Raw genomic sequence first — 27236 nt, forward strand, 5'->3', positions numbered from 1 at the left:
AACATTTTGCAACAGAATCGGTATAATGAATACACCCCTGGTTTGTATCGCAATATTGTGTTCATTGTTTTACATTTACATTACATTTTAGTCATTTAGCAGACGCTCTTATCCAGAGCGACTTACAGTAGAGTGCATACATTTTATTACATTTTTACATACTGAGACAAGGATATCCCTACCGGCCAAACCCTCCCTACCGGCCAAACCCTCCCTGACCCGGACGACGCTATGCCAATTGTGCGTCACCCCACGGATCTCCCGGTTGCGGCCGGCTGCGACAGAGCCTGGGCGCGAACCCAGAGACTCTGGTGGCGCAGCTAGCACTGCGATGCAGTGCCCTAGACCACTGCGCCACCCGGGAGACAGCCCTTTAAGTAATGAGAGTTTAAGACCATACAATTAGGAGTAAAATTACTATGCATGTGTGGGCTACTATAAGGACAGACAGTTTTAAAAATATGGCTCAGTTGATACAAGAAAGACTTATATGACAACAAAAACAAAGAATGGGTTAAAACAGTATCAATAAGGACAACTTGCTTATTTTACCATTCATTTTGGCCCAGTCAACCCCTTGCCTTTCCACTGCATATTGTCAGTGTGCTGCTGTAACTCAAAATTAAGGTTTTAGCTTTTCTCCTCCTACTGTGATTTCACATTCAAACAAGTTGTTTGAGGGTAACCGCTAAGCGAAACGATCTTAATGCGTTCCAGTTGTAAACATTAGTGGTGTCCAGCCACAAAAGTGTTTCAGAAGTCTCCCATGTAACTATTCAGTAGTAGTTCCTCGTTGTTCTGGTTTTGATATCATAACAGTTATACCAATTAAGGTATAAACCATAACCAAGGGGTATATAGCGTTTGGGGAAAAAATTAACTTTTTGCAGACAGTGGCTTGAACTAGTTGCGTAATAACACAATTTTGACTGAGGCCCAGATATCACTGATGTTACATGACCTGATGGGCAACAAAATTGCATCCCTCCTCTTCTGGGTTCTTCCAAAAGTAAGTCTGTATTGCCCTTTCTGTGACTCCATGTATAGGGTTCCGTCTTTTGATTAATCATGTCACACAACCTGGATTTTAAACATTCATTTTAAGCCTTTTCCAGAAATGAGAATTAGACCAAAAATGAAAGCAATTGTCTGGTGCTGGACTATCTGACGTAAAAAGAAACGGGATAGCTTGATGAAGAAGGTAGACTCAGCGATATGACGTAGATGTAGAAAGGAAACAGCTGAGTGGGTCAATTTCCGCAACTACTAAGAGCTTTTACACGAGGCTCAACTGCTCAGCTGTTTTGGTCTTTTATCTACCACCTAACTCATGCACATATACTGTGTGTGAATGTGTGAGAGTGTAGTCTTGCATCTCGCTTGTCCAAACTTCTGTGGTGCTGTTCGTGCAACATCACTTCGCTGAGTATACACTACCATTCAAAAGTTTGGATTCACTTAGAAATGTCCTTGTTTTTGAAAGAAAAGCACATTTTTTGTCCATTAAAAATATCAAATTGATCAGAAATTCAGTGTAGACATTGTTAATGTTGTAAATTACTTTTGTAGCTGGAAAGGCTGATTTCTAATGAAATATCTACATAGGCGTACAGAGGCCCATTATCAGCAACCATCACTGCTGTGTTCCAATGGCACGTTGTGTTAGCTAATTACAGGCAAACATATTGATAAAAGTTACCTTGTCAGAGAGAGATTTGCATGGTTATCAAAACGTCACACCAGGGTAATCCTACACAAAACACAGACCTTATGTGAAGTAGTTAAAAAAATCCCAGACTGAATGGTGTAAAAAACGATTGGAACCACTTTCGGGTTTTACGGCTAGATTTTATGGAATTATGACTTATACGGTTGTACGAAGGTATTCCTAATGTTGTGTACACTCATTGTATGACATTTTATTTAGAATTTAATGTAATATCTTATGGAGTTCTTGTCTATTTACTGCTCTGTACTTTGTCATGTACTTGTACGCTTTATCTGGATCCCAGGAAGAGTAGCTGCTGCATATGCAGTAGCTAATGGGGATCCTAATAAACTAAAAACAACTCGTCATTTACACGTTCGAGAATGTGCTTCGAACTGCAGATTCATCTTTCATGTTTACAACTAATCAGTTATCATTTGCAAGTGTGTAACTACAAAACTATTCTGTACACTCAAATCATTGTCAATGATTTAACTTCATAAACTACACTCAAATATACATTTCTTAGATTCTTTCCAGACCTCAAAAGAATAAAAAAAATCTGAAACCTGTGAATTTCCAACTCTGTTGACAGCCTCATTTATGTTTCAATATTAGGTCTACTATTAGCCTACTTGCATAGTAGAATTTGGATTAGCCTGACTGTGAAAGACCAAGAATGTGAAAGACCAAGATTTATTATTTTAGGTCGTTGAGAGTACATGGCACTGTTTGTCATAGAATTTTTCACACAGGGCGTGTTTCCTTCGCTTGGCGGGACGCTTAGGATAATTCTTTTTTAGAAAGTTTTGAGTGTACCCACTCCAGGCACCACTACGCCTCTCTTGCAGTAGGCTACTTTTTAAAAACGGCAAAGCACATGTTCTAACTCAACTCAGACAAAATAAGACAAAAAAGAAACATGGTGTGTTTAACAGTATTTACTTTATATTAAGATCATTTGATAAAAACATACAGCAACGACAGGGCTTTTCAGGTCCAATGCAATTTCTCTAGTCTCCACACAGAGCCCATGGCATTACTTTGGATTACATTAATCAATATATTTAGAAATATCAATACATATAAACGCTTATGAATCATATAAGCTAGAAGGCACCGTGTCAAACCAGACCATGGCCATTTCAATTCCCCAACCGGTTCCATTTACTCGACCCTGGAACGTGTCCGATTCTGAACCACCCGATTCACGTATGGCCTAGTATAAATCCATATCGAAACCATATATAGATATCTATATGGCTCATCTCGAAAACATGTAGTGTAGTACCTTAAAGGGAGTGGTGTGATTCGAGCCTACTGTTAACTAGTAGCAACACACATTCTGCTAAGATCTCGCCCATAGCACACCTCTGCGTAACAAAAGCTAATGAGGGGCTATAGCTTTAACCCAAACTTTAGAATGAACCCCTAACCTACTATGCTATTGCACCTGTCCTGAAACAACCCATAGCCCCTACTCCCTCATCTCTTGTGTAGAGCTGAAACACTTTTTCCAGGGTGCAAGAAACCTGATCTCACCACCCTGACCACTGCGGGAACAGGGGCTAGGCATTGATTCTTTTTGGGCCCTTTTTCTGGTTGGGTCCTGTGTGTATCCAACTGCTACCAAATCCTTGATGCAAGAGCTTCAAAATACATAGCGAAGTCAACTATAAACTAGATCAAAAAGCTAGCTTCCAGTCAAAAGCAGCAGTTCAAGTCATTTTGGTCTCAGACGGGCTTACTCATCACATTTTCTCCATTACGCTGACTGTATTTTCGAGCTACAATATACTCTTTAGGGTCAACATGCACACACACTTCTATTGGACTACAGCGAGTACAGGCAGAGAGAAAGTTGGACAATTCCAGATCAGTCCCACTAGAACACAAAGCATAAATACTCACGTTGTTGTTTGGCATTGTTTTTTTTGGGGGGCTTCGTTTTCAATCAAGCTAAAGGCTTACTTACCTTTTCTTCGCTAAAAAGCTGTTTTGCGCTCAATGGTACAATGAGCTAATAAATATGTTTTTCAAAACAATATATAGGATGGAATTGTATGCATACACCAAATGAAGTAGAAAGTTCAGGCATAGTGATAACAAACCTAAAACCTAAATATAGTGATAACAAACCTAAAACCTAAATATAGTGATAACAAACCTAAAACTGAAAAGGGTGTTTTTGTCCAGTTGCGCCTGTACGTGGATGTTATAATTTGTATAGTATACTAGTATGCCGGTTTGCTAACTGTGTTTTAAAATGGCAAAGCTCTTTTTGGAACTCGAGACGCACAAATGTACCTTGCTCCAGTATCGTTTGGAAAATGGCAATATGGCACGGCCAGTGCAGTGACTTTTTGCAATCAATATTCCACAATATGAAGTATACAGTGTTGTGTAAATGAACAGTCATCGATGCATATTTGGTCTCAATTTGGCTCTGTGCATGTCTGTGTGTGTGTGTCACCCAGTAATTTCTTGAAATCCATACACTTTAGTTTTGTTCTCTATTGCATGAGATGAATGACACAGGATGATATAGAGTATATTAAATGAGAACCTTTCACATCTAGAATATTCCAGGCAATGAACACTTAGTAAAGCTATTTATGAATTCAGAAAGGGATCGACAGAGAGAGAGAAGGAAAGGGAGCAAAGGTGAGGAAAGAAAGACAGTGTGTGTGCATGCGCGCGAGTGTCTAGTCCAGAGAGGACTGGTCCAGTGATGTGTGTGTGTGTGTGTGTGTCTAGTCCAGAGAGGACTGGTCCAGTGATGTGTGTGTGTGTGTGTGTGTGTGTGTGTGTGTGTGTGTGTGTCTAGTCCAGAGAGGACATGTCCAGCGGTGGTAGGGGCTCTCTCCAATAGGAGAAGTGGCTGTACTCAGGGCAGTGGAAGGAGGATGACGTCCCATCCTTGGAGATCTCAGGGAAGAAGTGCTCCACCAGCTCGCCGAGGTGTGTGTACCTGTGACACACACACACACAGAGCATAATGTGCTGGAGCTATCGCAGCTTTGCAGCTCTATGAATTCAGTTTTACTTATCAGGAGTCAGCTGATAGTTCCAATTCGCTGAATATTAAGTGACATGACACAGAATGCTCTAAACCAGAGCATGCAGTTAACATGAGCAATCTTTTTTAAAGAACGTAATTGAATTGGGACTGGGAAAACTGTACTGCACGTGTTGAGTGTGCACTTATCCAAAGTGCACTTATGAGGAGTCGACTGACCACTGTCACTCTTCTCGGTTGGGTAGTACACTTACGATGACTTGTTCCCTTTGGTCTTCTCTTGAATGAGCTCTCCTTTGGGGTTCACAGTGAAGATCCTGGTGTCAGGGACACCAACCTTCTTATAGGCATAGGCATCCTGAAATAACAACACTCAAATCAAACTTTATTTCAAATATATTAGATACACCTCAATCCATCACCCAGGGAATGGATTTAGAAACACAGTGTCCCCGAACTACCACACAGTAAGCAGAAAATATCAACCAGGGCTTGACATTTATAAAATAAGATAAAAATGTATTTAAAAAAGTTACGAGTTTTTACTTGTCCGAAAGCTCAAGTCACTTTTCCAAAAATAGAAAATGGTCTGTAACACCATGGGCCAAAAAGGTGGCTGACAATTGTGTTGTATGTTGAAAGGAACCACTTAAAAAAAAAAAAATCATCATTATTATTGCCATACAGAGAATCAGACAAAAATTGCATTCAAGCCCGTCTCAAAATACAACACTGACACTTTAAGACAAACCTTTCACAAATGTCTCTCAATTCAGGTTTCAGGGGAGATCTATTGATAGCATGGGAGCCATTTGTCAAGTAGGCTATTCTAAGAACATTCTATAATGTTGTCAAAATTACATGGCCAATATTGAATTGAGGGGAATCCATGTTTCCCAACGGTGTCAGATGTTTTTCTCAACTCCCGATACTGAGCACTTGAGAGACTGTTTTACAACCGAAGTAGGCTATGTTGCATTGGTTTTATGAACGCACCCGTTCAACTGCGTGCGTGTCTGCCATTTGCGGTTATTCACAAGTGCTTTTTTTAGGGCATAGGACATAACAATGACATTAATACATGCAAATAGCTAAACAGCCAACTACCCAAATAAATTTGCCAGACTACACGATATGTTTTGAATTGGCCATCTAGTTAGTCTGTTGTCTATCATTAATGTGACGAGGCCTGTGTTAGTACTGTACGTGTGTGGCTTACGTTGGTCCTGTTACCGAAGGCTGCGTAGAAGGGCTGCCTCTGGGGATTGAACAGATCTCGGATGTCGGTAAGGCAGGCGACCTTAAACACCTCGGGCTTTTTCTCCACCACCTCTCTGTGCAGGGCAGAGAAGAAACTGCTGGGGGCCAGCAGCACGGGGCCCTTGGGGAGGACGGTGCCTTTGTCGTTCACCCACTGCAGGTAGCCCTTGGTGATGTCGGCCATGCCGATGGCCCGCGCCGAACAGTACAGGAACTTGTAGCCGTTCCTAGGAGGGAGAGAGAAAGAGAGTGAGAGAAAGAGCAAGGGGAGAGAGAGTGCGGGAGAGAAATATAGAATAATCTTGTCGGTTATCAACAGCTTCTAATGTGGCATGGCATATTCAGACCAGGAAGTGTCACAATGTCACCATTTTTGGGCACATACAAGTTTTTCGGCACCAATGCATGCACAGTAAAAGTAAAAAATGGAGGGTATTATGTTCATTATGTATCAAACAGAAGACATTTCTTATTGGACATGCTAATTTTCATCTCCAAACGGTTTGCTGCGGTGTGCCCTACTGAACATGACCCTGGTGTGAGCGTAGGCACTTACTGGTGGATTTTGTGGTACAGTCGGGCGATGCCCTGGTGCGTCCAGTCTTTCCCCAGCTGAGGTAGGATATGCCCAAGAGCATCAGACCTATGACGAGTAAGGAGAGAGTTAGTAAATCACTGAACACACACATATACACTGGGGTTCGAAATGATTGACACCTTGATAAAGATGAGCAAAAATGACTGTATAAAATAAATATATTGTATACAAAAAAAAAAGAAAATTCTAGTATTTTATACTAATCCAATTGCTCATGATTACAGATCATCCTGAATGAATCGTGAATAATTTACATTTGATATTTGTCATTTAGCAGACGCTCTTATCCAAAAGCAATAAGGGTTAAGTGCCTTGCCCAAGGGAACACAGATATTTCACCTAGTCGGTTGGGGATTCGAACCAACAACCTTTCGATTTCTGGCCCAACGCTCTTAACCACTAGGCCGATGCTAGTACGACCTTTAAACAGGTTAACATTCACAAGGCCGCAGGGCCAGACAGATTACCAGGACTAGTACTCCGAGCACGACCAGCTGGCAAGTGTCTTCACTTATATTTTCAACCTCTCTGACCCAGTCTGTAATACATACAAGTTTCAAGCAGACCACCATAGTCGCTGTGCCCAAGAACGCCAAGGTAAACTGTCTAAATGACTACCGACCAATAGCACTCACATCTGTAGCCATGAAATGCTTTGAAAGGTTGGTCATGGCTCACATCAACACCATCATCCCAGAAACCCTAGACCCACTCCAATTTGCAAACCGCCCAAACAGATCAATAGATGATGCAAACTCTATTGCACTCCACACTGCCCTTCCCCACCTGGCCAAAAGGAACACCTATGTGAGAATGCTGTTCATAGACTACAGCTCAGCTTTCATCACCATAGTGCCATCAAAGCTCATCACCAAGCTAAGGACCCTGGGACTAAACACCTCCCTCTGCAACTGGATCCTGGACTTCCTGACGGGCCGCCCCCAGGTGGTGAGGGAAGGGAAAACTTCCGCTACACTGACCCTCAATGCGGGGGCACCACAGGGGTGTGTGCTTAGTCCCCTCCTGTACTCCCTGTTCACCCACAACTGCGTGGCTGTGCGCGACTCCAACACCATCATCAAGTTTACCAATGACACGACGGTGGTGGGCCTGATCACCAACGACAATGAGACAGCCTATAAGGAGGAGTTGGTCAGAGACCTGGCAGTGTGGTGCCAGGACAACAACCACTCTCTCAATGTGGGCAAGACAAAGAGGCTTAATGTGGACTACAGGAAATGGAGGGCCAAACACGCCCCTATTCACACTGACGTGGCTGTAGTGGAGAAGGTCGAGAGCTTCAAGTTCCTTGGTGTCCACAACGCTAAAGGACCCATCATGGTCCAAACACACCAGCACAGTCGTGAATAGGGCACGACAACGCCTCTTCCCCCTGAGGAGGCTGAAAAGATTTGGCATGGGCCCTCAGATCCTCAAAAAGGTCTATAGCTACACCATTGAGAGCATCTTGAGTGGCTGCATCACCGCTTGGTATGGCAACTGCTCAGCATCTGAGGTCCTTTAGCATCCTATACACATATATAAATACATACATGCAAACATAAAAGTAAGTGGACACCCCTTCAAATTAGTGGATTTGGCTATTTCAGCCACACCTGTTGCTGACAGGTGTATCAAATTGAGCACACAACCATGCAATCTCCATAGACAAAATTGGCAGTAGAATGGCCTAACTTAAGAGCTCAGTGACTTTCAACATGCCACCGTCATAGGATGCCACCTCTCCAACAAGTCAGTTTGTCAAATTTCTGCCTTGCTAGAGCTGCCTATAAGTCAACTGTAAGTGCTGTTATTGTGAAGTGGAAACGACGGCTCAGCCACGAAGTGGTACGCCACACAAGCTCACAGAACGGGACCGCCGAGTGCTGAAGCGCGTAGCATGTAAAACTTGCCTGTCCTCAGTTGTAACACTCACTAAAGTTTCAAACTGCCTCTGGAAGCAACATCAGCACAATAATTGTTATTTGGGAACTTCATGAAATGGGTTTCCGTGGCCGAGTAGCGGCACACAAGCTTAAGATCACCATATGCAATGCTAAGTGTCGTCTGGAGTGGTGTAAAGCTCGCCGCCATTGGACTCTGGAGCAGTGGAAACGTGTTCTTTGGAGTGATAAATCAAGGTTCCCATCTAGCAGTGAAATGGAACGAATCTGGAGAACGCTACCTGTCCCAAAGCATATTGCCAACTGTAAAGTTTGGTGAAGGGAGGAATAATGGTCTGGGGCTGTTTTTCATGGTCCGGGCTAGGCTTCAGGCTACCACTGTACTGAAGTGCATTTAAAACCAGATACTTTAAAACTTTTACTCAAGTAGTATTTTATTGGCCGATTTTTTTTTATTTTTTATATTATATAGTATATTATATAGTATAACTACTTTATTTATCAGAATCTTTAGGAGTGTCAATATTTTTGACCGTTACCTTTCTGAGAACAGTTTGTTTTACTTGTTAAACAAAATCTCTTTCTCTGAGCAATTGATTAGAATAAAATAAAATTCCCAATTTTTTTGGAACATACAATATAGCTCAGTAGTAATTATTTATTTTATACAGTCATTACTGTTCATCTTTATCAAGGGTGTTAATAATTTCAGACCCCAATGTATTTGGGTACACACGCACATCATACTGTGCTCCGATCGTGATAAACCACCCCTAAAGGCAATCGGGGGTACTTGGTGAAAGCTTTCTGCTCACTTGGTGATGGTGCCGTCGATGTCGGAGATGACGACGCGGTCGTCCCAGTTCCACAGGTAGATGGCGGCCTCGCAGCGACACGTGCCCTGGTACTGAGTGGTCACGCTGAACACAACCTTGTTGGCCCCCTCCCGCAGGTTCAACCGCTCCTGGCCACAACACAATCACAAGGTTAAGATGGCTTACTGAGGGGGCAGGGAAATTACCACATGGTCGGGATCATGAGGTAGTGGCCGTGTGTGTGTGTGTGTGTGTGTGTGTGTGTGTGTGTGTGTGTGTGTGTGTGGCAGTGATGACGTACTATCTGATCGGAGGTGAGGCGTAGGGACTTGCGGTACATCTGGCTGAAACACTGGGCGGTGGTCATGGTCTCGGAGGTCTCTGATGATAGGCTGCCGTCTCGGCCCAGGCCCGCCTCCTCGTCGCTTGTCAGGTCATCAAGAGTCGCCCTGGACAGTCACACGCGCACACACTATTTTAGCACGCGGTCTTATTTCTCACTATATGGTAGGTAGCTAATGGAATAGACAAGCAATTCTGCTAAAAGAAACCACAAAAGGTCAAATTCAAACTTTTCATGGAACTCTTTTAGGCAAAACGTGCATTTGAGTTACGCCTATGCGGAACAATGTGCGTCTGTGATCACTCACAGTATCGTTGTTGAGTGACCGGAAACAGAGGTTGAGGCTTCTTCAGTCTCTGCTTGTGCCTTCTCTTGATCCTGCTTGGAATTCTCTCCAGTCTGTAGTAAAAGAAAGACGGAGAAAAATATTGTTATAAATTAAAAGCTAAGCAGCTGTTTACCCATTATCCTTCAATAAGATGACGATTTATGACATTCCAATCCAACTAAAATGTCAAATGAAGGTGCGCTGATGCTAGACTGGGACAAATACTATATGTGCGACGGCTAGGGGTCCCCAGAAGTCCTGGGTCGTGTTCATTAGGCCACACCGTAGCATAACATTTTGCAACAGAAAACAATTTCAGATAGTACCTCTCAGTTTTCTTCAGTTTCGTGTCTACTGAACACGACCCTAGCCTGGATTGAAAAACACTGTGATAGGCTACCTGGTTTGGGTTAGTGTCCATGTCCTTCCTCCTCCAGGAGAACCACCAGCGGCCAGACTTTTTGGGCATCTTATCCTTCACCAGCTGGTCAATGGCACTCTACAGACAAACAGACAGCACAAGGTTAAAGGTCATATATTACACCTGCCACCACTTTCCCTGCTTTCCAATTATCGTTCCTTTATCCTTGGGTGCGTTCAGTACGACAGAACGGTGTGCAAAATTTAGTTCAATGGAAACGGTACTGTATTGAAGGACCAGTTGAAGAACGTTGTAATTATGGTGGCCCAGAGGACATTTGTGTATAGTGTTCCGCAGGAGTTTACTACATTTTACATTTGAATCATTTAGCAGACGCTCTTATCCAGAGTGACTTACAGTAGTGAGTGCATACATTTTCGTACTGGTCCCCTGTGGGAATCGAACACACAACCATGGCGTTGCAAGAGCCATGCACTACCAACTGAGTCACATGGGACTATTTCAAATGGTCACACCCATATTGATCTTGCCACAACATGGGGCCACCCCTCGCCACACCCACCAAACGGGAGCAAACGTACCTCAAAAGCTGTTGAAGAACGCTGCACACCGTTGTGAGGAAACGCGTCATTCAGTACAAACCGTCACGCAAAAGATGAATCAAACTGAACGCACCCCTAAAGTGTGCCCTGGTATACTACTTTCCTGGTGTTTCCTTTTAACATGAGTCTTCAATATTCCCAGTTAAGAAGTTTTAGGTTGTAGTTATTATAGGACTATTTCTCTCTATACCATTTGTATTTCATAGACCTTTGACTATTGGATGTTCTTATAGGCACTATAGTATTGCCTGCCTAATCTCGGGAGTTGATAGGCTTGAAGTCACAAACAGCGCTGTGCTTCAAGCATTGCGAAAAGCTGCTGGCAAACTGAGGAAAGTGCGGTTTGAATGAAGGCTTACGAGCCTGCTGCTGCCTACCGCTGCCTACCACCGCTCAGTCAGACTACTCTATCAAATCATAGACTTAATTACAATATAATAAACACAGAACTACGAGCCTCAGGTCATTAATATGGTCAAATGCGTAAACTATCATTTCAAAAACAAAACGTTAATACTTTCAGGGAAATACGGAACAATTACGGTCTTCGTTAGGAAGAAATGGTCTTAACACAGTTCGCAACGAGCCAGGTGGCCCAAACTGCTGCATATACCCTGACTCTGCTTACACTGAACGCAATAAAAAAGTGACACAATTTCAGGCACTGCATTGATTATATGCAACGCAGGACAAGCTAGTTAAACTAGTAATATCTTCAACCATGTGTAGTTAACTAGTGATTGTGTTAAGATCGATTGTTTTTTATAAGATAAGCTACCGATTGTTATGAAAACTTGAAATCGGCCCTTCCGATTAATCGGTCGACCTCTACCTCATACATTCAAAAGTATTATAATGGAGTAGGTATAGACTGGTGAGAGATCGGTGATATACCTTTGGTAGATTCTTTTGAAAGACTTGCATTGACAGGACCATAGGGGCAGCTACTGCCCAGTTATAATACCTAAAAGAGCACCAAAAAAACCTAATTAGTCAACTGACAGACCTATACAAATCATACAGTATAACGGCAGAACCACAAGATCAGATGTATTGTATATCATTACCATATATGGAACTTACTTTGAGTTGATGCAGATAACCAGATTTGGATCTTCGATGAGTCCAGGGTTGCTCACCAAATCTTGGTAGTTCACAACTTGCTCCATAAACTTATCTGGAACAAAGGGAAATGGCAATAGAGATTGTCTCATCAATACAAATGGGTAAAAATGTAAAAATAATAGGTTACCACGTTATTCATGGGCTGTACATTTCGTCACAATATTGTTTTTGAACATTTGTTTTAGGACTGACGGCCAACTGAACATTCTATTCAATACATCTTTCAATAGGTGCTGACAAAGATCTGGTCTAAAGTGCATTACTGTCGCTTGAAAACCTGACGCCATCTCTAAAAGGTAAATTATTACTAGCAAAACCTTGTGGCATCACTTTGATGTCGCCAGATAGAATTTAGTTGCAGTATAACGTTTGGTTAGATGGAGACCGGACTTTAGCTAGCTAAAGTTAACATTTGTAGCTTTTTTTTGACAAGCTTTGATAGCTAATGACAACATTGCCAACTGTCTAAAGTAACCTTGACGACATGATGGCAAAGCTGTTTCTTACAAAATATTTGCCTACTTTAGCAATGTCATTGTATTTCCAAACCATTACAGTGTAATTTAGGCAAACCAGTCATACAATCAAAGTCATTAGCCCTCATTCTACTTTTGGATATCAAATATGGCTGGAGGGTCTGTAGAACCTTGATAACAATGGCAACGACGCAACTGAGTGACAGAGGTGCAACCCATGAGTACAATGGCATTGTTGAATACTTGTTTTTTTGTCTTGAAGGGCATTCTAGAGTGTGCATTATTTCCCATTACAAAACAGATTGTTTAAATCCTGGATGCTGATTGGTTGATATGCAGGGGTCGTGGGACAACAACTTCCACAAAATACCATGACGTGTTAATGTCATAATCCCGCAGCCCAGGCAGGAAAATTCAGAAACTTTATCGCCCTTGGGGAAAAAGCATCTACACATACATTTCCCCATGCTACTATTTGGTTTGAAACAGACCTACCTGCCTGGCTCTAAGCTAACTAGCTACAAGCATTTCGCTACACTCGCATTAACATCTGCTAACCATGTGTATGTGACAAATAAAATTTGATTTGACATAGCAATAATTTGTTTAAAAATAGCACCGTCGAACCATGGACAGCTCTTCCACTCGTTTGCCATCAACGGAAACGTCACTATTAACAAGCTTGGTTAGCTCGGACTCGCCAACTGTAATAGTTGATGCCTATGTACGCCTATTCGATATTTATTAAATCATTTATTGAAGTACTTGTAGCTCATCATCATTGAACCTCTGCTAGCTAGCTGCATGCCAATGATTTGTTTAGCATAGCAACGTCGAATGAATAGAATGAACAACTGGGTCAAAACACCAGAAAATAATAAACGTTCAGGACGCTTGGGTAGCAACTTCAGAATGTAAAAATGAATTTACTCGTTAAAATAATGTTTTTAATGAAAATATTTTATAATTATGTTGGCAACCATTTTATAAAAGCAATAAGGCCCTCAAACCCGGGGATTATCGTGTGATACCTCTCGACTAAGAGCTGTTCTTAGGCCCCGGGTTCTCAGGCCTTATTGCTTAAATAACGCACGGCAATATTCAATCGCTATGAAGTTCATTCTTTTGAAAGCAAAAGTCAAAATGAATATATTATTGGCATTGCTGAATTAAATGTTCATAGTAGCAAGCTAGCAGGACTGACGTTTTGGTTAGATAAGCTAACAAGTCTGTTTGTTTGGTTACAAAGGCAACTATTGTAGCTATCTAATAAACTTGCTAGCTACTTCAGTGGATGTTGAACACATTTCTAGCAGCAAATGTGCTAAATTATAGCTGTGCTATAAGTGGGATAATCAATTCAGGGCCCTATGCCTTCTGTGGAAAATGCAATTCTGCTAGTGCGTCGTGGCACACACTTTCACGTCATGCATTATTTTCCACAGGACACATAGCCCCTCACTGATTATCCCATACTTAGTCCTTTTTAGATGAAATAAATACTGTCTTCATTGTTTACTCACTAGCTTGAGAAAGACCATCATTAGGAGCAGCAAAGAGTGAAGGAAATGTGTCCTTCCATGAGACATGCACAGCTGTACAGAAATATACAGACAGTACTTCCAATATCTCCCTCTCTCTCACACTCTTTGTCACACACACACACACCTTTGTTGATTTGGCTGGTGTGGCCAGTGCGGCCGCAGAGGGACATGCTGACATCCATGTGGTCGGAGGTGGAGTCCGACAGGTACTCTGTGCCGCTGTCCATGGCCCCGCTGCCCACCGACTGGGGAGACTGGTTACCAGACCCAGACCCTTGCTCAGCACCCGGCCGCGAGCTCCCTTCTGTCTCACTAAATGGAGAGTAGAGGGAAAATCATCTACCTCTATGCCTTTGAGTTTACTTTGTGAATTGCCTGAGTTAAAAATGGAAGTGAGCCCAAAACCTGCTTCCAAATAATAATTAATAATCTAACGCTACCATTTCATAATTATAAATGGGTGAAAATACTAGTTCCAAGCTGTTGCATTTATCATGGGCCGATTTCTTAAAGCGTCTCAGAGTAGGAGCGCTGATCAAGGATCGGGGTCCCCCTTGTTCATTTATTTATTATGGATCCCCATTCTATCTGGGGTCCAGCAAAATTAAGGCAGTTTATACAATTTTAAAAACATTACAATACATTCACAGGTTTCACAACACACTGTGTGCCCTCAGGCCCCTACCACATATCTACAGTACTAAATAAATGTGTATGTATAGTGCGTATGTTATCGTGTGTGTGTGTGCCAATGTTTCTTGCTTCACAGTCCCTGCAGTTCCATAAGGTGTTTTTTTTATCTGTTTAAAAAAAAATCTAATTTGACTGATTGCGTCAGTTACTTGATGTGGAATAGAGTTCCATGTAGTCATGGTACTATGTAGTACTGTGTGCCTCCCATAGTCTGTTCTGGACTTGGTAACTGTGAAGAGACCTCTTGTGGCATGTCTTGTGGGGTATGCATGGGTGTCCGAGCTGTGTGCCAGTAGTATAGACAGACAGTTCGGTGCATTCAACATGTCAATACCTCTCATAAATACAAGCAGTGATGAAGTCAATCTCTCCTCCACTTTCAGCCAGGAGAGATGGACATGCATATTATTAATAGTAGCTCTCTGTGTACATCCAAGGGTCAGCCGTGCTGCCCTGCTCTGAGCCAATTGCAATTTATCTAAGTCCTTTTTTGTGGCACCTGACCACACGACTGAACAGTAGTCAAGGTGCGACAAAACTAGGGCCTGTAGGACCTGCCTTGTTGATAGTGTTGTTAAGGCAGAGCTTCGCTTTATTATAGACAGACTTCTCCCCATCTTAGCTACTATGCATCAATATGTTTTGACCATGACAGTTTACAATCTAAGGTTATTCCAAGCAGTTTAGTCATCTCAACTTGCTCAATTTCCACAATTCATTACAAGATTTAGTTGAGGTTTAGGGTTTAGTGAGTGTTTTGTTCCAAATACAATGCTTTTAGTTTTAGAAATATTTAGGACTAACTTATTGCTTGCCACCCACTCTGAAACTAACTGCAGCTCTTTGTTGAGTGTTGCAGTCATTTCAGTCGCTGTAGTAGCTGACGTGTATAGTGTTGAGTCATCCGCATACATAGATACTCTGGCTTTACTCAAAGTCAGTGGCATGTCGTTAGTAAAAATTGAAAAAAAGCAAGGGGCCTAAACAGCTACCCTGGGGAATTCCTGATTATCCACATTATAGCAGGGGATGTAAAGCCATAACACATACTTTTTTCCATGTGATCTTGTTCATTATGATTAAAAAGTTCAAATGGACCATAGATCAGCACTCCTACTCTGAGACACTTTATGAAAACAGTCCCAGGAATTGACTGTAAATAGAATGAGTGACTGAAATCCAATTGGTATTTAACAGTGGGATCAATAAGACTTTGATGGGTTCTGATTTCTTGACTTAAGAAATCATGAAATATACTTATTAATTTCACTAAGGGAGAAAGGGTAATGTATAACGTTTACATTATGTCAGGATATGTTATTGTTAGCCAACAGGTATCCTATGGAAGGAGAAGAGAAACAGTCTGGTACCAATCACAATGACCGCCTGAGTTGGGGAGGAGTGAGGAATTTGGGTAGAGGTCAGGTTAGATGAAGTGAGGAAGAATATATATCACTAATCTTCTGGATAGCAACAGAGGTGTATTGGCTGTTCAGGTGTGTAAGGAGGGGCTCAGCGTAGGAGAAAGGGTTAAATATCAGTGCTTGTATGAATATGTTCTTTGTCTGTTCAACTCTTTGGGGTGAATAAACTTGGTTGGAGCTTTTATAGAGTCCGTCAATTTCTTACTCTGATATTTAGAACTTTGAAAAGCACTCTGATATCTTATGTCGAGTCCCTAGCAGTGTGACCTGCCTTGTGAGGACAAAGTCAAGCCTAAGATAAGATAACATTTCTCATGATCAGTTTAGGGAATGCATCCTCCTACATTATCCACACAGAGTTCATCGATGTGTGCTTGACACTGAGTAAGTGTGGATTGCAGAAGGCATGCCAACTAGGAACTTGGGTCATATCGAGACAAAGTGGGGGAAAGGTGACATATTTTGGGCTGCATATTATGAAATCTATTGCCTGTTGACCTCCATTAATATTTAACCACGGGAGACACCAAAACATAATGTAAAAAAAATTAAAAAAGTGGTATGAAAAACTCTGTGGATTAAGAGCAATTAATCTGTGCTCTCACCTATCATGTATGAACACTGATTACATTGAGGGAGGGTGGAAAGAAAGAAATCAGAGCAGGGAGCCCTTTACCCTTTAGGCGGGAAGTAGAGCGCTGCCACCACTGGGTCAAGGTTAGACAGGTCGTCCAGGTAGATGTCGGAGGGTCCTAGGTGCTGACTGCGTTTACCTGTGTTCAGAGCACAGCAGCACAGAGACTGAGCACAGAGAACCACCACACAATTCAAAGTCAGGTCAAAAACAACACAAATCCTCTTCAATCTATTAACATAATGCTTATACCCATAAAATCCCTGCAGATCTAAGGGATAAGTGCCTAGGGTTTAGGGAGTGAGACTAGGTGTTCATTTGGAATTGAGTATGGGTAGATCTGTTTCTCCCAGAGTTCTCACCTTTCTTCTTGTCTCTGTGCTCTGCTTTGCCCGTTGTTACTGCTGAGCCAGAATGCTCCTCCCCCAGAGCCTCAGTGGCTCCCATGTCTGCCACTCCAATACTCTCCGCAGCCTGATTGGTCAGGGAGTCCTCTGTGGCTCTGTCCGTCATAACAGATGTGATCTCCATCTCCTCCCCTCCCTCGGTGCAGGGCTTGATCCCACTGTTGCCCTCACTCACGATAACTCCTTCTGCAAACCCCTGTCCATTGGTTTCTGGTAAGGCACTGTGCTGGTCTGGGTGTTCTACCCTATCGAGAGACTCTGTGATAATGTTGGGACCTGCTACACTGGCTAAACTAGCTGCATTGGCTAAGCTAGCAGCGTCAGGTAAGCTAGCAGTGTTTGCTAAAGTAGCTATGCTGTTGCTAGCTAGCCTGTCTGTGCTGGTTGTGCCGGCTTTGCTACCTTTTTTGGATGGGATGTGTGTGTCTATGCAGTCGTTTTCAATTAGGCTAAATGTGTTAGCTACACATTCAACATCGCCTATGCTTCCTTCACTAGCTAGGCTATCAGCATTTCCTACATTAGCAATGCTAACTATGTTAGCCAGGGAGGTTCTTGCCTCTTTCAGCTCAAGGTTAGATGCAGACTCCTTGGCTCTCTCCTCCCCTGCCTGCAGGGTCTCTACTTGGGGCTGCTTTTCTGTATGCCCTGGAGCCTGGGAAGAGTCTATGCTAGCCATCGCTAATGATGCTAAAGTCAGTGGCTCTGCGGTGGGGTGATATGGGCTGGAGGTTCTCTTAGAGGTTCTCTCCAGGTCTATGGGGGAACTCTCTGTGGGTGGGACCGCTGGTCCGGTCCTGGGCTTGGGCCTGACCACCACCGTCACGCTACTGTTCGCTCGGCCACAGCTGAAACCGGGCTCCTGGCCCATGTCGAAGGAGTCCTGCCACTGGATGGTGCGGAAGTGGGAGCTGTCCGAGCAGTGGATGCCAGGGGAGACGCGCTGCACCTCCACCATCCCCCTCTCCGCCAAACACATCTAGAGGGAGCAGGGAAAACAAAGCAGTGTGGTTATGAATTTCTTCAGTACAAACTTTCTACATCAACTTATGACACCTGTACGCCCTGTTATGACACCTGTACGCCCTGTTATATCATACCTTTGGAAAGCCACCCCAGTTCCACTGCATCTGAGGCCCTGAGGACTCCTGAGGCTTCACCAGCAGCTCGGAGTCACTCTTGGGGGAGGAAGGACGACTATAGAACACACTAGAGACACAGAGAGGCTTCATTAATAGAAGGAGGGATTGAAACAGAAGAGACTGTTCAGAAGAAACTGTTCTTCAGAGAGAGAGAGAGAAGATAAAAAGAGCGAGAGAAAGAGAGCGAAGCTCTAAAAAGGCCATGCATACTAGAGGTCGACCGATTATGATTTTTCAGCGCCGATACCGATTATTGGAGTACCCAAAAAGTCGATACCGATTAAAATCGGCCGATTATTTACATTTATTTGTAATAATGACAATTACAACAATACTGAAGAACACTTATTTTAACTTAATATAATACATCAATAACATCAATTTAGCTTCAAATAAATAATGAAACATGTTCAATTTGGTTTAAATAATGCAAAAACAAAGTTTTGGAGAAGAAAGTAAAAGTGCAATATGTGCCATGTAAAAAAGCTAACGTTTAATTAAGTTCCTTGCTCAGAACATGAGAACATATGAAAGCTGGTGGTTCCTTTTAACATGAGTCTTCAATATTCCCAGGTAAGAAGTTTTAGGTTGTAGTTATTATAGGACTATTTCTCTCTATACCGTATTTTATCTAACGGGTGGCATCCATAAGTCTAAATATTTCTGTTACATTGCACAACCTTCAATGTCATGTCATAATTACACAAAATTCTGGCAAATTAGTTCACAACGAGCCAGGCGGCCCAAACTGTTGCATATACAGTGACTCTGCGTGCAATGAACACAAGAGAAGTGACACAATTTCCCTTGTTTAATATTGCCTGCTAACCTGGATTTCTTTTAACTAAATATGCAGGTGTAAAAAAATATACTTCTGTGTATTGATTTTAAGAAAGGCATTGATGTTTATGGTTAGGTACACGTTGGAGCAACGACAGTCCTTTTCCGCGAATGCGCACCGCATCGATTATATGCAACGCAGGACACGCTAGATAAACTAGTAATATCATCAACCATGTGTAGTTAACTAGTGATTATGATTGATTGTTTTTTTATAAGTTTAATGCTAGCTAGCAACTTACCTTGGCTTCTTACTGCATTCACATAACAGGCAGGCTCCTCGTGGAGTGCAATGTAAGGCAGGTGGTTAGAGTGTTGGACTAGTTAACCATAAGGTTGCAAGATTGAAAATTAAAAATCTGTCGTTCTGCCCCTGAACAAGGCAGTTAACCCACCGTTCCTAGGCCTTCATTAAAAATAAGAATGTGTTCTTAACTGACTTGCCTAGTTAAATAAAGTTGTTAAAAAAATTAATATATATATATATATTATTTTTTTTAATCGGCCAAATCGATGTCCAAAAATACCGATTTCCGATTGTCATGAAAACTTGAAAATCGTCCGATTCCGATTAAATCGGTCGACCTCTAATGCATACATAAGCTAAATAAACATAATTGACACCGGCAAGCGCAGTTTGCAGGTAATTTTTTTTCTATTGAATTATCATATAATTCCCACGCACCTGCAACAAGTAACCTCAGATGTGTGCTTTTCCTATTTTAAGAGAGCGGGAGAAAGACAGTAGGGAAAAAAGTGACAAGAACAGAGAGAGTTCAACAACTTGAGAGAGAATGAGGGGGACAGACGCAGAGAGAGGGAGAAAGAGAGAAAATGTGCTTTCTTGGACACAGATTAGCCTAAATTAGAAATGTCAGATTCCTGTATTTCTGTCTCAAACGCTACCTCCGGAGGTCGCACACAGCACTTGCCCGACAGTTACTCCCCTCTAAGCAGTGCAGTGTAAAAATAATTGTCTCGTTAAGCCGAACATTCATATAGTAAAAATAGTAATAGCAGAGCAATGTTTTTGAAACAGATGAAATGTATTGACATTTTTCATTATATTTGAGACTTGTTTATTGAGTTACATTCTGAAATTGTTGCCGCATCTTTAACAATAGAACCGCTGGGCCTCGAGGGACCCCCCTTCAAGCTAACGAGCAGTCATTCTGACTGCAACATTCTCAGTGTAATTAGTACATTTCATATATGCTATCGCTAAAATAATAATTTGGTTGTACTCATGGTGTTAGGCAACATTAGAATACAATTTTTTCCCCGTTTAAAATAAAATAGCATTTTCATTAGTTTATGTCGCTGTTGGCTATATTTAAAAACATTCAACTGTTCAATCAATTCTTTGTTCAACTGTTCTTTGTCATCAAAACTGAGGCAACGCGTGATCTCTTGACGCCATCCCGTGACATGGTTTCTCCAAAGAAAGGTATCCCATACATGTCTGACCAGAAGCCCTCCATATTTTAGGTACACTCTTTCCACCGAATGCTCCACGGACATACAGGAATGAAATGAAAGCTTCCAGCTCATCAACAGACAGATCCCAGGCAGTGTCTCCTTGATCCCTGTGTACCTCAGCCACAGTCCCTGTGCTGTAGCATGTCCATGTCAAATAAACAACGAAAGCTGGTGAGTGCGTTGCCGATGTAGGGCCTGCTCTCTCAGTGATTTCATTTTGTGCTGATAATGGACCGGTAGCATTGTCACCGGCTTGTTCTATCCAACCGGTGTCGTCCCTTCCCCTCTCCCGTCTAAACTTTTCATTTGGTGGTGGCGCGGGCACCTGCTAAGTGCGTACCGTCCTGGCTTTTTTGCGCATAGGCCTTGGAGGTGTAGGTATTGGTTGAGGCTCAGAATCAGAATAATAAATCAGATGTCATGACTCATTTCTTCCCCACCATCACAGTCATTTTCATTCAGATTTTGTAGCAACACTAACACAGCATGTGCATCCATTCATCTGGGTCTTCTTGCCATTGTAAGTTATGCATGTTCTCATTCTCTACTCCAAGTAGGCAAGCGTAGTCGGATAAGACTGCTTGGATTTGGTGAACTGATATAGGGTACATACCATTTTGAGATGATAATTAGAATATTACAATACGATGGCCCGCACTGTTCATCAGTCACAAATCGGTGATTACATAATTATGCATTGCTTGTTCCCTCATCAACTCACCCATTCTCCCCATCACTTTACTTCATCTGTTGTTGTATGTGTGAAATTAGTTTCGGTATAGTTTAGAGTCAGTTTCGAGGGAACTATCAACTGGGCACGGCACCTTTCAATGTCAGGAGAATGAGCAGAGCAGGCTATACTGTCGGAGAAGGAGGGGCAACGGGGCGGGGGGGGGAAACCATTCAAATAATGACATTCCCTCCTAAAACTGGTTATAACTCCAGGTCTTAAAAATGTCAGAGTAATAAAATTAATTCATGAGCAGTCAAAAAGTTTTTTTACTTTAGTTTATTTGGTAGATATTTTCTTAACTCTTCTTGAACCGCACTGTTGGTTAAGTAAGTAAGCATTTCACGGTAAGGTCTACAGTCGTGGCCAAAAGTTTTGAGAATGACAAATATTAATTTACACAAAGTTTGCTGCTTCAGTGTCTTTAGATATTTTTGTCAGATGTTACTATGGAATACTGAAGTATAATTACAAGCATTTCATAAGTGTCAAAGGCTTTTATTGACAATTACATGAAGTTGATGCAAAGAGTCAATATTTGCAGTGTTGACCCTTCTTTTTCAAGACCTCTGCAATCCGCCCTGGCATGCTGTCAATTAACTTCGGGGCCACATCCTGACTGATGGCAGCCCATTCTTGCATAATCCATACTTGGAGTTTGTGGGTTTGTGTTTGTACACCCGCCACTTGAGGATTGACAACAAGTTCTCAATGGGATTAAGGTCTGGGGAGTTTCCTGGTCATGGACCCAAAATATCGATGTTTTGTTCCCCGAGCCACTTAGTTATCACTTTTGCCTTATGGCAAGGTGCTCCATCATGCTGGAAATAGCATTGTTCGTCACCAAACTGTTCCTGGATGGTTGGGAGAAGTTGCTCTCGGAGGATGTGTTGGTACCATTCTATATTCATGGCTGTGTTCTTAGGCATAATTGTGAGTGAGCCCACTCCCTTGGCTGAGAAGCAACCCCACACATGAATGGTCTCAGGATGCTTTACTGTTGGCATGACAGGACTGATGGTAGCGCTCACCTTGTCTTCGCCGGACAAGCTTTTTTCCGGATGCCCCAAACAACAAAGGAAACAGGATTCATCAGAGAAAATGACTTTACCCCAGTCCTCAGCAGTCCAATCCCTGTACCATTTGCAGAATATCAGTCTGTCCCTGATGTTTTTCCCTGGAGAGAAGTGGCTTCTTTGCTGCACTTCTTGACACCAGGCCATCCTCCAAAAGTCTTCACCTCACTGTGCGTGCAGATGCACTCACACCTGCCTGCTGCCATTCCTGAGCAAGCTCTGTACTGGTGGTGCCCCGATCCCACAGCTGGATCAACTTTAGGAGACGGTCCTGGCGCTTGCTGGACTTTCTTGGGCACCCTGAAGCCTTCTTCACAACATTTGAACCACTCTCCTTGAAGTTCTTGATGATCCAATAAATGGTTGATTTAGGTGCAATCTTACTGGCAGCAATATCCTTGCCTGTGAAGCCCTTTTTGTGCAAAGCAATGATGACGGCACGTGTTTCCTTGCAGGTAACCATGGTTGACAGAGGAAGAACAATGATTCCAAGCACCACCCTCCTTTTGAAGCTTCCAGTCTGTTATTTGAACTCAATCAGCATGACAGTGATCTCCAGCCTTGTCCTCGTCAACACTCACACCTGTGTTAATGAGAGAATCACTGACATTATGTCAGCTGGTCCTTTTGTGGCAGTGCTGAAATGCAGTGGAAATGTTTTTGGGGGATTCAGTTCATTTGCATGGCAAAGAGGGACTTTGCAATTAATTGCAATTCATCTGATCACTCTTCATAACATTCTGGAGTAAATGCAAATTGCCATCATACAAACTGAGGCAGCAGACTGAAAATGTATATTTGTGTCATTCTCAAAACTTTTGGCCATGACTGTACACTTGTTGTATTTGGCGCATGTGACAAATAAAGTTTGGTATGACTGCTTTAACAGTTCTAGTGTTAAAAAGGGTGTTTTCCCCCCTTGGCTGCTTTGAGCCACCGTCCAAGCAAGAAGCCTGCAGCAAGAAGCTGATCAACTCACCAGGGGATTATCAACATTTCAGTCGTAATTTTGCATTTACCTCCTACAGTACAACGAAGCCTGGTTTGATCTCAAGTAACTTTAAAAATGCTGAAACTACTTTTAATACTTGCATGAGTGGTAAAGGTTCATGTTTGATATGCTAACGTTACTAGCTAGCCTTGTGTTGTAAGTTATTGTCCTTCTGAATGGTGAATTAATCTCCCAGTGTCTGGTGTAAAGCAGACTGAAGCAGGTTTTCCTCTAGGATTTTGCCTGTGCTTAGCTCCGTCTCGTTTCTTTTTATCCTAAAAGTGTCCGTCTTTGCCGATGCCAAGCATACCCATACCATGCAGCCTCCACCATGCTTAAAAATAAGGAGGCAGTTACTCAGTGATGTGTTGGATATGCCCCAAACATCAGGCTTTGAAATTAGGACAAACTTGTATTCCTTTGCTGTGTTTTTTTGCAGTATTACTTTAGTGCCCTGTTGTATAAAGGATACATGTTTTGGAATATTTATATTCTTCTTTTCACCTCTTTCATTTCGGTCATTATTGTGGAGTAACTACAAGGTGGTTGATCCATCCCCAGGTCTCCTTTCAAAGCAATTGAACTATGAAGCGGTTTTAAAAACACCATCGGCCTCATGGTGACATCCTTGAGCAGTTACCTCCCTGTCCAACAGCTCAGTTCAAAAGCATGACTATCTTTGTTGTTTCTGGGTTGAATAATACACTTTCGAAAAACTGCCTGATCTTTGTAGTTGAATCTGTGCTTGAAATTCAATACTCGACTGAGGGACCTTACAGATGTACAGTACCAGTCAAAAGTTTGGAAACCTACTCATTCCAAGGGTTTTTCCTTTATTGTTACTACATTGTAGAATAATAGCGAAGACATCAATACTATGAAATAACACATATGGAATCATGTAGTAACCAAAAACAAGTGTTAAACAAATCTTTGAGATTCTTCAAATAGCCACCCCTTTTGAAGGCTTTGTATACTCTTGGCTTTGTACACTCTTGGCATTGTCTCAACCAGCTTCATGAGGAATGCTTTTCCAACAGTTTTGAAGGAGTTCTCACATATGCTGAGCACTTGTTGGCTTCTTTTCCTTCACTCTGCGGTCCAACTCATTCCAAACCATCTTAATTTGGTTTAGGTCGGGTGATTGTAGAGACCAGATCATCTGATGCTGCACTCCATCACTCTCAGTCTTGGTCAAATAGCCCTTACACAGCCTGGAGGTGTGTTTTGAGTCATTGTCCTGTTGATAAACAAATGATAGTCCCACTAAGCACAAACCAGATGTGATTGCGTATGGCTGCAGAACGGTGTGGTAGCCATGCTGCTTAAGTGTGCCTTGAATTCTAAATAAATCACTAACTGTAGTTTCTCTTTGCTTATTTGAGCTGTTCTTGCCATAATATGGACTTGGTCTTTTAGCAAATAGGGCTATTTTCTGTATACCAACCCTACCTTGTCACAACACACCTGATTGGCTCAAACGCATTAAGGAAAGAAATTCCACAAATTAACTTTCAACAAGGCACACCTGTTAATTGAAATGCATTCCAAGTGACTACCTCAAGAAGCTGGTTAAGAGAATGCCAAGAGTGTGCAAAGATGTCATCAAGGCAAAGGGTGGCTACTTAGTAGAATTTCAAATATATTTGTATTTGTTTAACACTTTATTTGGTTACTACATGAGTCCATATGTGTTATTTCATAGTTTTGATGTCTTCACTATTATTCTACAACGTAGGAAATAGTACAAATTAAGAAAAACCCTGGAATGAGTAGGTGTCCAAAGTTGACTGTACTGTAATGTATGGGGGACATAGGAAGGGGTAGTGATAAAGAAATCATGTCAACCCCTATTATTAGTGTAAATATTGTATAACGACAAAGTGAAGCATTTCTTCACAAAAAATATTGTTCTCACATAGTGTTATTTAACACTGTACAGGAATTGTGGTTTTGGGTGGATTATTATTTTAATATGTGTCCAGTAAACAGCCCCTTAGAGCAGTGGTTCCCAAGCAGTGGCTTCCAACCTTTCTAAAACCGTAGCACACCTCGATGGAATAAAAAAAAAAATGATGCGTCACACCTAAAATGTCCCTATTCATTTATTTAGTGGTAATGACCTCCCATCTCATCCATTCTGCAAATATATTTTCTTTGAAAAACTTATTTTTTTACCAATTATATCGGGTTTATTTGAACTGTTATCATAGTTCCTTACTTATGATGATTCATTTGTGTGGACTCTTAAAAGCATCCTGCGAAACTGCTCTAGAAAGAATACAATGCAGACCCCGCTCTCAGAAGCCCTGCCTTCCTAAAGCTGTAACACCGGGGCTTGCATTTTTTCCCTCAATTTAGTACCACTCGTCAAACGAGCGAAAATGTGTTATACCTCGGTAATAAAGTTCAGTTTTGAACGGTTTGGCAGCCTGAGTGCACCGGACTGGAAACAACGATATAGATGTAACCATGTGTGCCATTCAATGGATTATCTGAGAGGCACTGGTGCTCCCAAGTCAAAATGTGTCAAAATGTGCAAACCACAGGTCACGTTTCTAAGTGAGAGGTCAAAATAATAAATTACATGGGTGGAAAACCAATACATAAGGCTTAGATGGTCATTTGTCTGACCTGCTCTCTGAGGGGGACCACTCTCCCTCGGAGTGAGGGTGTACGTCCCTGGTCTGCACGGGCCCCAACTGTTCATATGGTTGCTCAGACAGCGAGAAGTACACCGACTTACTGTTAGGGAGACAAAAGAGCCAGCCACAGGATATATCAGAACATAAAATCTGATCATTCAAAGCCATATACCGAATGCTATATCTAACAATAGGACCCGGGTTAAATGTATTTGTCTTTTTCACCTAACACTTGGTGTTTTTGATTTAGATTGGCCAGCACAATGAATCCAATAGAATAGTCATTCTTAACCAATAGAATTAAGGTTTTCAACAGGAGTTGACATTGACCTGGCGAGCATGGGTGTGGTGAGCTCTTCTTTGGAAGGGGTCTCCTGTTCTGTCTGCTCCCGCTCTCTCTCCCTCTCATCGGACGAGGAGCTGCCATCATCCCTTAGGTGGGAGTCGGAGCGTATGCGTTTGCGCCGCCGCTTTTTCCGGCGCGCGCTACCGGAAGTGGGGGGGCCTTCGAAGGTCTCCTCGGCCCCCTCTGGGAGCTCGATGAGGATGGGCGACGTGCAGAGGTGGGCTGGCACTCTGGACTGAGGATGAAGGGGAGAAAATTAAGGCACAACTAAAATACAAATGAGTTGTGTTAATGTACTAGGCTACAGATACAGTGGGTATCATAAGTATTCACCCCCCCTTGGATTCTTTCACATTTTGTTGCATGACAAAGTGGAACTGAAATACACTACATGACCAAATGTATGTGGACACCTGCTCGTCGAACGTCTCATTACAAATGCATGGGCATTATTTTGTAGTTGGTTCCCCTTTGCTGCTATAACAGTTTTCACTCTTCTGGGAAGGCTTTGCTGCAGGGACTTGCTTCCATTCAGCCACAAGAGCATTAGTTCGGACACTGATGTTGGGCGATTAGGCCTGGCTCGGAGTCGGGGTTCCAATTCATCCCAAAGGTGTTCGATTGGGTTGAGGTCAGGGCTCTGTGCAGGAGGTTATTGAAAATCCTAGCATCGGTATTACGAAATATACCATTTATACCGTATACCGGGGTATCGCCCAAGCCTA

The 27236-nt window shown here is 42.3% G+C and overlaps 1 protein-coding gene across 1 annotated transcript in view; it reads right to left on the reverse strand.

Moving 5' to 3' along the window:
* Positions 1-2634: 2634 nt before the first annotated feature.
* LOC139564687 (phosphatidate phosphatase LPIN2-like) overlaps positions 2635-27236 on the reverse strand; it is a 36584-nt gene continuing 11982 nt past the window's right edge. Inside the window, exons 4-19 of the mRNA XM_071384449.1 lie at positions 26496-26746; positions 26155-26265; positions 18363-18471; positions 17218-18241; positions 16898-16994; positions 14229-14416; positions 12043-12136; positions 11854-11923; positions 10376-10474; positions 9955-10046; positions 9606-9753; positions 9305-9453; positions 6544-6630; positions 5947-6214; positions 4982-5085; positions 2635-4679 (exon numbers count right to left, since the gene is read on the reverse strand). Coding sequence (XP_071240550.1) covers positions 4532-4679; positions 4982-5085; positions 5947-6214; positions 6544-6630; positions 9305-9453; positions 9606-9753; positions 9955-10046; positions 10376-10474; positions 11854-11923; positions 12043-12136; positions 14229-14416; positions 16898-16994; positions 17218-18241; positions 18363-18471; positions 26155-26265; positions 26496-26746 — 3039 coding nt within the window. The 3' untranslated portion in view covers positions 2635-4531. The remainder of the gene's footprint in view (positions 4680-4981; positions 5086-5946; positions 6215-6543; positions 6631-9304; positions 9454-9605; positions 9754-9954; positions 10047-10375; positions 10475-11853; positions 11924-12042; positions 12137-14228; positions 14417-16897; positions 16995-17217; positions 18242-18362; positions 18472-26154; positions 26266-26495; positions 26747-27236) is intronic.

This window comes from Salvelinus alpinus, chromosome 2 (genome assembly GCF_045679555.1).
Source record: "Salvelinus alpinus chromosome 2, SLU_Salpinus.1, whole genome shotgun sequence".
In the NCBI taxonomy this organism is placed as follows: Eukaryota; Metazoa; Chordata; class Actinopteri; order Salmoniformes; family Salmonidae; genus Salvelinus; species Salvelinus alpinus.